This window comes from Leucoraja erinacea, chromosome 2 (genome assembly GCF_028641065.1).
Source record: "Leucoraja erinacea ecotype New England chromosome 2, Leri_hhj_1, whole genome shotgun sequence".
Classification (NCBI taxonomy): Eukaryota; Metazoa; Chordata; class Chondrichthyes; order Rajiformes; family Rajidae; genus Leucoraja; species Leucoraja erinaceus.
In genome coordinates, this window is record NC_073378.1 from 61,182,638 (window position 1) to 61,196,187 (window position 13,550).

The window sequence follows — 13,550 nt, forward strand, 5'->3', positions numbered from 1 at the left end:
GGTCCGCCCCCACTCCTACTCCCAGAACAGGGCCAAGAAAATTGAAGATAGACACAAAATGTAGGAGTAACTCAGCGTGACCGACAGCATGTCTGGAGAGAAGCAATGGGTGACGTTTCGGGTCGAGACCCTTCTTTCAGGCTGAAGAGTCTCGACCCGAAACATCACCCATTCCTTCTCTCCTGAGATGCTGCCAGTTCCGGTGAGTTACTCCTGCATTTTGTGTCCATCTTCAAATGACGTCACGCGCTCCAGACGGCTGTGCGGATGCATGAAGTCGTGAGCGACCTTCGCGGGACCGTCGCGCCTCAACGTGACCACGAGGTCATGTAATTAGCATGCCAAGGACACACAAGTAAAACCAAATGGCTAGATTTGGAATGCTTAAGTGGTGTTCTTCATATTGTATTACTAGGTGCAGCAGAATTAATCCATTCAATATGTCAGAAAGAACTGGAAATGTCTTCAGTGACACTGAATACAAAATCGAACAGGTATGATAGACTGAATATCCTCTTTCTACACTATAAAATTATACGATTCTATGTTCAAACCACATAGAATTAATTGTGACATGGTTTATTCAATGCACCTCTTTTATTTCTGAACATTGTTAGTTGAAATTATATCTTTGCTGTAATTACCAAAAGATAGGTGTCTAAATGTATCCAAGTCATATAACCTTAAAATACAATAGTTTAAAATGTACCCCAGAAAATACAGATTTAACAGTTATTTTGATTTTCTCTTTGACATTGCAAAGACCTACAGAGCTACGTCACCAAAAGCGGCAGGACCTTGTAATATTTACCACAGAACATTACAATTACAAGAATCACAACTCAGATTTCAAGGACATAAAATGATAGGAAGAAAGAAAATATAATCAGTTATGATGGCATAAAATGTTTGCTTTACCTTATAAATGAAGCATCTTACATCCATGCCACGACTGATGGTTAAAATAAATTTATGACGGTCCCAAAATGACAAAGAACATATTTGTGCAGCCACAGCTGATGTATTTACACCAGCTGGAAAGGACAACATTCGAGCCATGTTTTTCTCATCGCATCTGTCTGTAGTGACATGAGTACGAAGAATTAACTGTGAAAAAAAATTAAGTTCATCAACAATGATTGGTGAATATCTGAAATTGATTGCAATACAAAGAAGAAATGCAGAGCATAGGGCTATTTGTATTTAGAAACTGGAAGAGCTGTGGAATGGTTCAATATGAATTCCATGGGTAAAAATTGGACCGAAGTCTGGACATAGAGATCTTACTAGTTTCATTTAATTTATTCTCACGCCAATTATAAAGTTCATAACACTATTTTAATTTGACTGCAACATGTTCAATTGCTTGTGTACTTGCAGCAAGTTTTAGATATCACTAGAAATAAATAGAAATAAATTTTGACTTGAGAATTAAGGGACTGAAGTTTAGGGGTAACATGAGGGGGAACTTCTTTACTCAGAGAGTGGTAGCTGTGTGGAATGAGCTTCCAGTGAAGGTGGTGGAGGCAGGTTCGTTTTTATCATTTAAAAATAAATTGGTTAGTTATCTGGATGGGAAGGGAATGGAGGGTTATGGTCTGAGCGCAGGTATACGGGACTAGGGGAGATTATGTGTTCGGCACGGACTAGAAGGGTCGAGATGGCCTGTTTCCGTGCTGTAATTGTTATATGGTTATATGGTTATATGGTTTAAATGTTTCCTCCAAGAAGCAAATATAACTCATTCTTTTGTTTCCTGCACAAAATTACAAAACTTCTGGAGGGGAATTTTTGATATCGTTTCCAAAATACTTAAAACTAAATTGGATCCCGACATAAAACTGATCACACTAGGTATGTCAGAGGCCTGTTCTGCGCTAACGATATTTCAAAGAAGTTTCCTTAACTATGGCCTAATAACGGCAAAAAAATTAATACATAAATTTTGGAAACAGACAACAGTCCCTACAGTGAAGATGTGGATCACAAACATGTCCAAGACACTACATTTGGAAAATATTAGGCTTGGCTTGGCGGAAAAACCAGACCAATTTCTTAAGACATGCACACCCTTTACCGAATTCTTACAACAATAGCATGGTGCAACACAAATTTAAATTTAAATCTGATGCTGGGTTGGGTGAGGTGGGCGGTGGGGACGAGGGGCAAGGTATATCTCCATTTTTATTTTTATTTTTCTTATTGCTCTATCTTTCCGTCACACAACTTTGGTAGTTTAGTGGATCCTTTTTTGTTCTTATTTAATCTATCTTTTCACTTTCTACATTTTTTCTTTATTGTTTTCTTTTTCTTTTCTTTTTTCATTTTCATAATTTAAGTTATAAGGTTAAAAATGAAGCTGTACAATAATTGTATAATTTTAGATGCCGAATGTTTTCTCTCGGTACAATTGCTTCTAATTTTAAAAAAAAATTAAAAATCAAAAAAAAATCACTAGAAATAAAGAAGGTACAAGTACACTGATATACAATGAAAATCTTGCGTACACATAGACTCAGCCACACATACTATAAATTATTCCTAAACTGCATTTAAATTCTACAAGATAATAAAAAGGACAGTGCAAGAAAACAAGATGTGAGATCAAAAACATGGGATTTCAATGTACAGGCATTGGAGTTATAGATGGTCTTGACAGCATGACGAATATGGCTGATAATTCCACACACACCCCAATTTGGTCCCAAATGTTTATAAATGCATAACTAAGAGTTCAGAACATGTAATCCTCAGAGATAGTTTGATTCTGTTGATGTTCTGCCAAAATATTGTCATGATTACAGAGCAGTTATAAGCATTGATCATCACCCTTCAACCAGTTCAGCCATATTACCCAAACCATAATAAGTGTCACTATATACTTTACTTTCCAAATTATATCTTGTAACTTGTTAAAAAATATTTAAATACTAGCAAGTGAACATTAACCATTGAGATAATAACAAAGAGTGATTGTTATTCCGTCTCACTAACTGTTGAAATTAATCTGTTTAAAATGCAAGTACTGGTGCTTCCATTGATATTATGGAGAGGAATATTTGTTCACTGGTGTCTCGTGGAGCAGTTTCAAGCCAAATATAAACAGATAAGAGCCAATGTAAGTTTATAAAATGTTACTTGCTTATGGGCAGAAATGAGCAGGATTGATCACAATTTTTTTTATACAGTTAACTCCAGGTAGGTGGACTGAAAATAGTGTTGATAGATAGAGTCGCAAGATGGATAAACTCTGGAGACTTACCTCTGAAAGACTGACGTTTGCCCTCAGTAATGCATCAATGGTTTCAAATGAAATGTTGCTGATCTGCTGCAACTGTGTTTTCAGAGTAGTGATGTTTTGCACACAACTCTCTATGTGTAAATCTATTCAACAAAATCGTGGACAAATTGAATAAACATTGTGCGAGATTACAAAAATAAATGATATACAAAAAGATATAAATACAAATGGCACTTACAAAGTGACAGAAAACCAAAAATATTGGCTTTTCCAATAGATTCCACTTTTGCTGGTCCAAACAATAGATTATTGGTCTCAGCAATACCCTTTATGTATTTCATACACTTCTGCACACTTACTACAATTTAAATTTCATGGAGAGCAAGATTTGTGATGTCAAAATATTAACTATTTGAAGATTTTTGCAATAACATTAGACATAGTTTGGCCGCAAATATTTAAGCATTATAACTGTGATCCTTCAAACTACTGATAAGTAAAATGGGAAACAAATGAATCTGCATTAATGGTTCATAAAAAAACTAATGTATTTTGCTATTATTAATGCTTGACAATAACACTACTGAGACATAAAATATTCATTTTGTAATTTTGATTATGATTCTTTTCTTATGATCAAAACATTTCCATTAACGATTATCCTAAATCTCCCAGATCCTCTTCTTTAGTGGAGCTTTGCTTGTATTTAACATTATCATTTGATAGAGACACCTATTTTGATCACAAAATTACTCACTATCCAAAAGATATAAAGTGATATCAAGATATATATTGTATGCTTTGGATACCACTGTTTTGTTGCAGAGGTTCTCTCCATTAGCACATCATACACAAGCAAGTGTCAATAGTCAAGATCAATGTGTTGCAGATTGTTATTGGTATTAATTTAATACTGTCACGTGTATCAAGATCAGCCCTGTAAAAGGTTGCTTTCTCTGTCGCCTAATATACTCCCTTTCATACTTTCATGTACACTGATGTCTGCATGACCGAATTCTGCTCTAATTCCACTTGCAACTCTGCAGATTTATACTGTGGTGGGCTGGATCTGGAAGTGGCAGTGCTGCCCTGGAGTCCGTTTGTTTTTCCTTTTTTGTGTTGGTTTTTTGTTTCGTTTTGTCTAGTTAAGTTTTTGGTTTTTAGGTTATGTTTATGTGTGGGGGGGGGGGGGGGGTGAAACGGGGCTTCTGTCTCTCCATTCGGGGGAATGCAACTTTTTTGTCATAATCCCGTTCTCTGCCTCCGTCTGCGCTGAGGCCTAATGGCGGAGCTGGCGACCTCGAGACTCCGGAGGCAGAGCCAGTCAGGACTCACCCTGGGCTCGCTCCCGTGAGGGCGGTCAGGCTCGGGGCTGGAACGGTGCTCCCGTGACGGGCTGTGACGCTCCTATGAGGACGGCCTGGCATGGGACTGAGACTCTCCCATGAGGGGTTGTGGCGCTCCCATCGGAGCGGTCCAGCTCGAGGGTGGAATGGCGCTACCGTCGGGGCGGCCCAGCTCGAGGGAGGTGCGGTGCTCCCGTCAGAGCGGCCCAGCTTGAGGGTGGTATGGCGCTCCCGTCAGAGCGACCCAGCTCGAAGTGGAATGGCGCTCCCGTCGGAGCGGCCCAGCTCAAGGAGGAACGGTTCTCATCTGGGTGCTCAAGGGCGATCTGGCTCAGGGCTGGAACGGTGCTCCGGTGGCTGGGACGACGTTCTTGCGGCGGTGACCCGAGTCGGGGTTCAGCCGCGGGCCAGCGGCTGTGCCCGCTGGACTGGAGGGGGCCAGCTTCGACCACCCTGGGCCGCGGTGTTTGAGCCGGCCCGTTTGCGGGGTTCGGTGAGCCCTGGGACTGTTTGTACCATCGCCCGGTGGGGTATCGCCTCAGCGCAGAGGGAGAAGAGGAGGGAAGAGACTGCAGCCCTAAGATTTTTGCCTCCACCACAGTGAGGAGGTGCTTGGAGGACTCACTGTGGTGGATGTTAATTTGTGTTTATTGTTGTTTATTATTGTATTATTGTATTAATGACTGCAGGCACAAAATTTTGTTATACAATAAAGGTAATTCTAATTCTGGAACACAAACAGTGATGAGACAGAGTACAGGAAGGAGGCAGAGAGTTTAATAACATGGTGTCAGGACAACAATGTCTCCCTCAATGTCAGCCAATATAATCAAGGACCTTTCTCAACCTCGATCATTCCTTCTTCTCCCTGCTTCTGTCAGGCTGAAAGTACAAAAGCTTGAAAGTATGTTCCACCTAACTCAGCAACACCTTCTTTCCCACAGTACAGACTTCTGAATTGTCATTCCATAAGCAAGGGCACAGTCCTGATTCTCCAATCTACCTCATTGCGGGCATTATACTTTTTCTCTTGAACTGTTACTGGAAATGCAGAAAACTATATTCTGAATTCTGGTATCTTTCTCTTCACTTTATCTTTTGTACCTGTGTTTACCTGGATTGTATTCATTTATAGTACATGGGTTTTTTTGGATAGCATGCAAACAAGCCTTTCACTGTAGCACTGTACACGAGACAATACCAAATCTAAACCTATTACTAGTTTTGTAATGAATTCTATCACGTATTACTAATAAACATTACTTTCTGAATTACCCGAACAATAAAGAAAAATGAAGGTAGAAATTGAATTTGTCAATTATAGAAAACAAAATAAGATTAGGAAAGATAGATGGAATTAAGAGACATATATAAGAGCAAAAAGGTTAAACTTTAAAAAAAATCTTGGGCACTATTTAATTTCAGATGCACTGGGTTACATTTTAGCGCAAGGTTGTATGGCAGTAATTATCACAATATTTCATTAGATAGTAACAATATGTTTTTAATTCTGGTGGTTAAGGACTACAGCATCATCCCATTGTATTTCCACAGATAACTATATCCATGTAGATATGAGGACCAGGCAATTCATGCCCAATTTCCGCTGCTATAGACTGGTGGCAGCGTATTCTATGCCATGTCAAAATGTCAGCTCTATAAACTGTTTTCACCTCAAGGTTCTTGATCTAACCACAGATGAACTTCCCAGAAATATCTGCCCAATTTCATTCCAATAAAATGAATAATTTTGCCACTAATACTCGTGCAAATTTGTGGCCATTATTTAACAGGTAATTGCTGAATATAACCTTTCCTAACAGATAGTATCAATTCAATGAAGGTCATAGAAATATTACCTTGAAAAGTTCCAAGGTTTTCAAGTGCTATCATAGTGGAACTATTTGATGATAGTTGTCCAAATGTTCTAACAGCATATTTAAATCTGGAAAGAAGAAACATGGGAAATTTAGTTTACTTTAGTTTAAAAATTCAGTGCAAAACTGAGTGTCCACCGAGTCTGTGCCGACCAGCAATCCTCGCACACTAACGTAATCCTACGCTCACTAGGGACAATTTACAATTATACCAAGCCAATTAACTTACAAACCTGTACATCTTTGGAGCAAAGGAGTACTTTGTTTTGTGCAAAATTTGATCCCTAAAATGCCTTTAACACTAAATACTAAATATAAATACTAAAAATATTGTATAATATTAACAAACCTTATATGAGCCTATTACTATAAGGTGAAATCTGTAGGAACATAAACTATCATCTGCATTTTCATTTTTTTTACAATCACATGACTTGTAAATTACGAGATGTCTTTTGCAGCATTAGGAAGCGAGTCTTAGCCTATGAATATATCTGATTATACGCTCTCCTGTTGGAAAAGGTTATTGTTGAACATCTGTATTGTACAAAAATGACCTGTTGTAGTAGCTCAGATCCTGATAGCCATCATCCTTCACTGAAGAAGGGTCTCGACCTGAAACATCATCCATTCCTTCTTGCCAGAGATGCTGCATGTCCTGCTGAGTTACTACAACCTTTTGTGTCTATCTTTGGTTGAAACCAGCATCTGCAGTTCATTTCTACACATCCTCCTCCGTCTCCTCCTCCTCCTCCTCTTCTTCAGATGCTGTTTCTTTTGCTTGAGGCCCTCAGGCAACTACTATGCTTGCCTCTTTAGTAGGTTTTGCTGTCAGCACCAGACAATGACATTGAAGCCCCTTAATAGCTCAGTACTGAAGCTCAAGTCCCGAGTGGTGCAGGCAGTGATATCCCTTGGAGCAGACCAGTAATAGTCTGCACTAAACTCCTTGCAGAGCAGTAGCATTCATTGTCGATATGATGTATGGAAAAATGCACATGATACAGAAGGTAACAATGAAGTTATACCCTTACTTTCTCCCATCAGGTAACAGTGGCCCCAGAAAGACAATACGCAATCATAACTGCTTAGAATGAAAAGTTATTCAAGCCCTCCACCACTGAGACACTGATCATGAGGAAAACTAACATAATTGAACATGACCCGAGCGATGAAAAAAAAGTTCAAAAAGAGAAGGAGATGAAGGTCACCTGGAAACAGCAGACCTCTTAGCTTAGCATCTGATGGAATAGAATATGTTAGAATCTATTATTGAAGACATTATTGCTGGGCCCTTGGAAAAGTTCAAATTGATTAGGCAAAGTCAACGTGGCTTTGAAAAAGGGAAATTACGTTTGATTATGTGTCGATTTTGGTTGCATATTTTACATTGGCACTGGTAACATTCTGCAAGCAAGTCAGTTGCTTACCTTTCAATCTAATTAGCTGGGTATACAGTATATATTGAAGCTAGGTGCACAACATATATTTCACAGTTAAATTCTATTTTCCCCAAAGACTTTTTAAATTTCCATTATTTTTACTTAATTTAGTTCAGTAAAATACAAGGTAAAATCAATCTTGTCTCACAAGCAACTGACAAGTATCACATTATAAAAATATGCAGTATATAGTTTGGAGATGCTATGCCAACTGCAGTTACTAGAACTGCAGTGGTTTCCATAAACTTCACATAAAAATTCCTTATATTGCGTCTGGTTTGCAATTGTAGGTTGCCTGTGTATTAAGAGTCATGGCCAGTCATCTGTCTCTCATCGTGTTCACGAGGTCCGCGTGTCGTATGAATACTTATTTAATATTAGTACAAAAGCGATGGCTGCCAAGTGAAGTCTAGCTCTGTCGTCTGCTGCACTCCATCATCTGTCCACCCAGATCAGCGTTGATTAGTCGGCCCAGATTACGCCAGCTCACACGAGATCTCGAGCTCGACAATCAAAGGTTCGAGACCAAAGTGGCTCGGCCACAAGATAGCGTCAAATGACCCCCCCCAAGAGAACCGTAGTATTGGAGGTGGTTAGGCTGTTGAGTGAGGTGACCTGATCTTGTATACGCGTCTCCTGTGTTCGGGATTGCAGCTGGTTGAGTTGAGGGCGGGTTTGGTTGTGATGGTGGACACCCTCTGTGGCAGGGTTGTGCCACCTGCACTGGTTGGTCAATGTCCAAGTGTCCACGGAGCCAGACTCCTGTCTGCCACTCATCTTGATGACGAAAGCCGTGCCATCATTTTGTAGTACTCGTAAGGCTTTTGCAGTGGTGTGTGGTGAGAATCTCAGTGATGGTAAAGGCCCACTTGAAGGGACAGGAGTTGAAGTTGAGCAGAATCGTGTGGACCCCATATGTTGTGATGTTGCTGCTGTTGCTGGCGGTCAGGGGAGGCCCCTTCTTTCCGGAACAAGTGTCGGTGCCAGAGGAAGGCAAAACACTGACCTCTGCTCCCGTGTCAACAAGAAAACGCCGCCCCCGAATGACGATCCCAGGTGTAGAGGAGGCGATGTTTTTGGCTGGCCGCAGTTGCCACTACCAATGGCCGGCCGAGGCGTTTCCCAGATGCGTGCAGGACGGATGGCATTGGCAGGCCTCAGAGCCCCGCCTTTGGTGTTAGTGGCACCACTTGTCCTCGCTGGTGCAGTTCGTGGCGCACGTCAATGCTTCTTCTTCCATGGAGGCTGGGAGCGCACATATGACCTGCCAAGGCACAGCCACCATCCGATTGATGGTGGCTCCACCCTGATGTTTGGCCTGCACAGCACATCCGCATGGGCTGCCAGCCATCAGGGGCTGGTGACATCGTCAACCCCGAGGAGCAGGCAGATGTCCTCAGGCATCTACTCGAGGAAGATCTATTTGAAAAGGAGGCAAGTATTGTGTCCATCCAGCAGGGCAGCATTTTGTTGATTAGCATGGATGGTTTGCAGTCTCCTAGGCCAACCATCTGCAGGAGTTTTGCCGCCCTGTTGCTACAGCTGAGACCGAATGTGTCCTTGAGGAGCGTCTTGATCTCTTCGTACTTGTTGTCGGCTGGTGCCTCGCGAAGGTAATCAATGAGGTGCCTGGCGGTTTCCTGGTCCAGCGCATTGACCACGTAGTAGTACACGTTGGCAGTTATCTGGCGGATGTGGAATTGGGCTTCAGCTTGTTCAAACCACACTTGGGGCTGTGATGTCCAGAAGGTGGGCATTTTGAGTGCAACTGTGTTTTGTTGATCTGGGTTGTCTCCTTCAAGCATGATGAAATCCAAAACTGGCTGTTTTGGATCGTTGGGGTCACCACTGAAGTGGTTCACGTGTGATATGAACACTTATTTAATATTAGTGCAAAAGCAATGGCTGTCAAGTGAAGTCTATCTCTGTCGTCTGCTGAACCCCATCACCTGACTACCCAAGATTGGCGTTGATTGGTCGGCGCAGTTCATGCCAGATGGCGCGAGATCTCGAGCTACACAAATAAAGGTTCAAGCCCAAAGTGGCTCGGCCACAAAATGGTGCCACAAGTGATACTTAATATAGATTAAACAACCTTGTACATATTCTAGAGAAGAGAACTAGATGCAGAAGTTACCTTTCATACAGCTGTTTGGTCAGTGATGGAGTTACGTCACATTGGCAGTTTTGGTTCATCAGTGCATTCTCTATTCTTTGCTTTGTCTGATTAGAGGCAATTTCCACTTGCTTGTAATAATTAAAATAGCTCTCACAGTCATTCTGTGTTGGGGTGGAAACTTCATCGATAATCTAAACAGTGAAAGTTCACATAATCCAGCAAAATTAGTACTGAAATTATTAACAAAAATATCGATCGATTATCATAGCAATCAGTGCACAGCAACCATAAAACCATGTGTTAAAAAGAAGCTTTAGATATATTACAGAAATTAAAAGAGAAACTCTAAGGACAGAAAAAATAAGTTTAATTCGTGATAGCAATAGTTCTTTCTATTTATATTTACCTATCTTCACTGTTTTTGACAATCTACAACCTCGCAAAAGCAGCACATTAGTACTATAATTACATCTTATGCCGAATGAATGGAAAAAAATATCAATCTAATCAACCGAACAGGAAGCAAACACAAGGAAGATTAATTTAAATTTCTCATAAAATAGGTGATTATACAGATTCTGCTTTGAATATAACTATTAGGAATAATTATATTTATGTAAACTTTCTTTGTCACATTACTTAAGAAAATACATTTCTATTTTGATAAATGTTACCCCATTCATGAAAGGCCAATTTAGTATGCTACAACAAAACCCAGGCAAATTTCAGCATTGGAACTAAAGGCAGAGAAGTGAATCTCTCATCAGGCAGAGAAGATAACACTAATTTGATACAGAAGGCAGAAGAAAATACTTTCTGAGAAGTTGAATAAATTAAATATGCGTCAGGAATTAGACCGAGTCAAGTATAATTTTAATCCGTCAGAGGAAAGCACTCCTTGTTCCATCCCCACATCCACATTCATGGAAGTATTCACTTTCCACCTTGTCAACTGTGGCTTCCTCTTCTCCCACTGTAGCTAAAGCTCCACCCCTCCTCCAGTCCAATATCTGGCCTCCCTTCATTCCACATTGACACCTCTTTGCTCCCAAACACCAGACTCTGCTACCATCTTGTCATACTTTCTCACTCTTTCTCCTCCTGGTAATCTCGCATCTTACTCTGTGATCTTTCTGCCACTCATTTTCTAACCTAACTGCCACCCAATTTGGCCAAATGCTAAAGTAAAATAAAGAAAAATGCATAATGGAATTGGGCACTTCGAACAAAGAACAGTACAGCACAGGAATAGGACCTTCAGCCCACAATGTCTGAGCCAAACTTGATGCCTTGATAACCTAAACTCATCTGCCTGTGAATGATCCATACCCCTCCATTCCCTGAATATCCATGTGCCTATCTAAAAGCCTCTTAAATGCCGCTACGGTATCTGCCTCTACCATCACCCCTGGCAGTGGGTTCCAGGCACCCACCACTTCTGTATAGAAAACCTGCAATGCAAACCTCCATTAAATGTTGTCACTTACACCTTAAATCTATGCCTTTGGGTCTTTGACATTTCAACCCTGGTAAATGGTTCTGTCTGTCTATCCAATCCATGCCTTTTTTCATATACTGTCAGGTATCCCATCAACCTCTAGCATTCCAGAGAAAACAATCCAAGACTGTCCAATCTCTCCGAACAGTGAATACCCTTTAATCCATGTGTCATTATGGTAAATCTCTTCTGCACCATCTCCAAAGTCTCCACATCGTCCCTATAATAAGGCAATCAGAAATGTACTCAATACTCCAAATGCAGCCTAGCCAACGTCCTATAAAGCTGCTTTATGACTTCCTGATTCCCATAACCAATGCCCCAACCAATGCAGAGAATGTTTATGTTACAAACAATAGCTTCTCTGAGCTCCATTCATTTTTATTTTGGTCCAACTATTAGATGCTGAAATAAGTCAAATAAAATTCAAATTAATGGCAATGTTTAACTAATTGCAACTTCTAAGTAATTAGTTAATTAGCTGATATATCTAAGCTTCCAATTCAGATAGAAGAATAAAGGTAAAATCCTGAATAAATGAGTTTCATCTTGCCAAATTACAAATTTGTTTTAATGTTATGCTTAAATATATAAACAACTAAGATCAAACGTATGTTGGAACTGTAAAGTAGTGACTAACCGCTTTGATGTCAGTCGTAAAATTAAGCAGTTCTGTCACTGCATGGAATATATTTCCTGTAATATTCCCTTTGCAGGTCTCCATTGCACACGCTATATCATTAATTAAGTACAATTTTTCTGTAAAAAAAAAAACAAGATAAATCTAAGATTCTACTGAGTATCATTAATTGTGCTTCAATAATAATTCAACATATGCACTGGTAACTAAAGTAGCAGATGTTCATCTTTGTGCAATGTGGCTATAAAAGTAATTATTGCCCAACTGTGGAATATTTCTTTGGTTACATTATTAAAAACATACGTAATGATTTCCAGAAACAATTCAATGAAAAACACCAGAATAAATAACGTCACAAATGGCAAAGAATTGTCTTATTCGAATTTCGCTTTCAAACTCTTCTGGTTTCCCAATGTTACACAGGTGGGTTTAAACTAGATTGGCAGGGGATGGGATCCGTTGCAGGACCAAGGCAAGTGAAAAGCTGGAAGCGATATCGACAATGATGAAAGAAAGTTCAGTGCAAAGAATAGGCAGGAAAAGATCAGGGAGCAAGGAAGGACTGTTGATTCGAATTGCACTTATTTTAATGCCAGAGGCCTGACAGGTAAGACAGTTTAAATCAGGGCATGGATAGATACATGTGACTGGGATGTTATGGTAATTACAGAAACTTGGTTAAGACATGACTGGCAGCTCAGTTCCAGGTTAAAGGTGCTTCAGGAGAGACAGATTTGGTGGTAAAAGAGGAGGAGGTGTTACATTATTGATTAAGGAGGATGTCAGAGATGACATCACCGATGGTTCATCCAGCATGGCTGTATGGGTGGATCTGAGAAATAAGAAAAGGATGATCAACTTGTTGGGGGTATACAACAGGCTCCCAAATAGTCAATGGGAGTTAGAAGAGCAAACATGCCAGGAAGCTGCAGGAGTAATAAGGTTTTCAAGAAGGAACTGCAGATGCTGGAAGATCGAAGGTACACCAAAATGCTGGAGAAACTCAGCGGGTGCAGCAGCATCTATAGAGCGAAGGAAATAGGCGACGTTTCGGGCCGAAACCCTTCTTCAGACTGATGGGGGGTGGGGGGGAGAGAAGGAAAGAAAAAGGGAGGAGGAGGAGCCCGAGGGCGGGGGGGGGCGGGGAGATGGGAGGAGACAGCTCGAGGGTTAAGGAAGGGGGGGAGACAGCAAGGGCTAGCAAAATGGGGAGAATTCAATGTTCATGCCATCAGGACGCAAGGTCCCCAGGTGGAATATGAGGTGCTGTTCCTCCAATTTCCAGTGTTGCTCACTCTGGCAATGGAGGAGACCCAGGACAGAGAGGTCAGATTGGGAATGGGAGGGGGAGTTGAAGTGCTGAGCCACCGGGAGTTCAGGTAGGTTC

The 13,550-nt window shown here is 40.7% G+C and overlaps 1 protein-coding gene across 2 annotated transcripts in view; it reads right to left on the reverse strand.

Moving 5' to 3' along the window:
• LOC129710522 (ATP-binding cassette sub-family A member 13-like) overlaps window positions 1–13,550 on the reverse strand; it is a 231,706-nt gene that overhangs the window by 120,141 nt on the left and 98,015 nt on the right. For both annotated transcript variants that reach the window (XM_055657542.1, XM_055657554.1), the window contains exons 22-26: window positions 12,164–12,282; window positions 10,044–10,216; window positions 6,447–6,532; window positions 3,263–3,384; window positions 919–1,107 (exon numbers count right to left, since the gene is read on the reverse strand). In XM_055657542.1, the coding sequence (XP_055513517.1) occupies window positions 919–1,107; window positions 3,263–3,384; window positions 6,447–6,532; window positions 10,044–10,216; window positions 12,164–12,282 (689 nt within the window). The remainder of the gene's footprint in view (window positions 1–918; window positions 1,108–3,262; window positions 3,385–6,446; window positions 6,533–10,043; window positions 10,217–12,163; window positions 12,283–13,550) is intronic.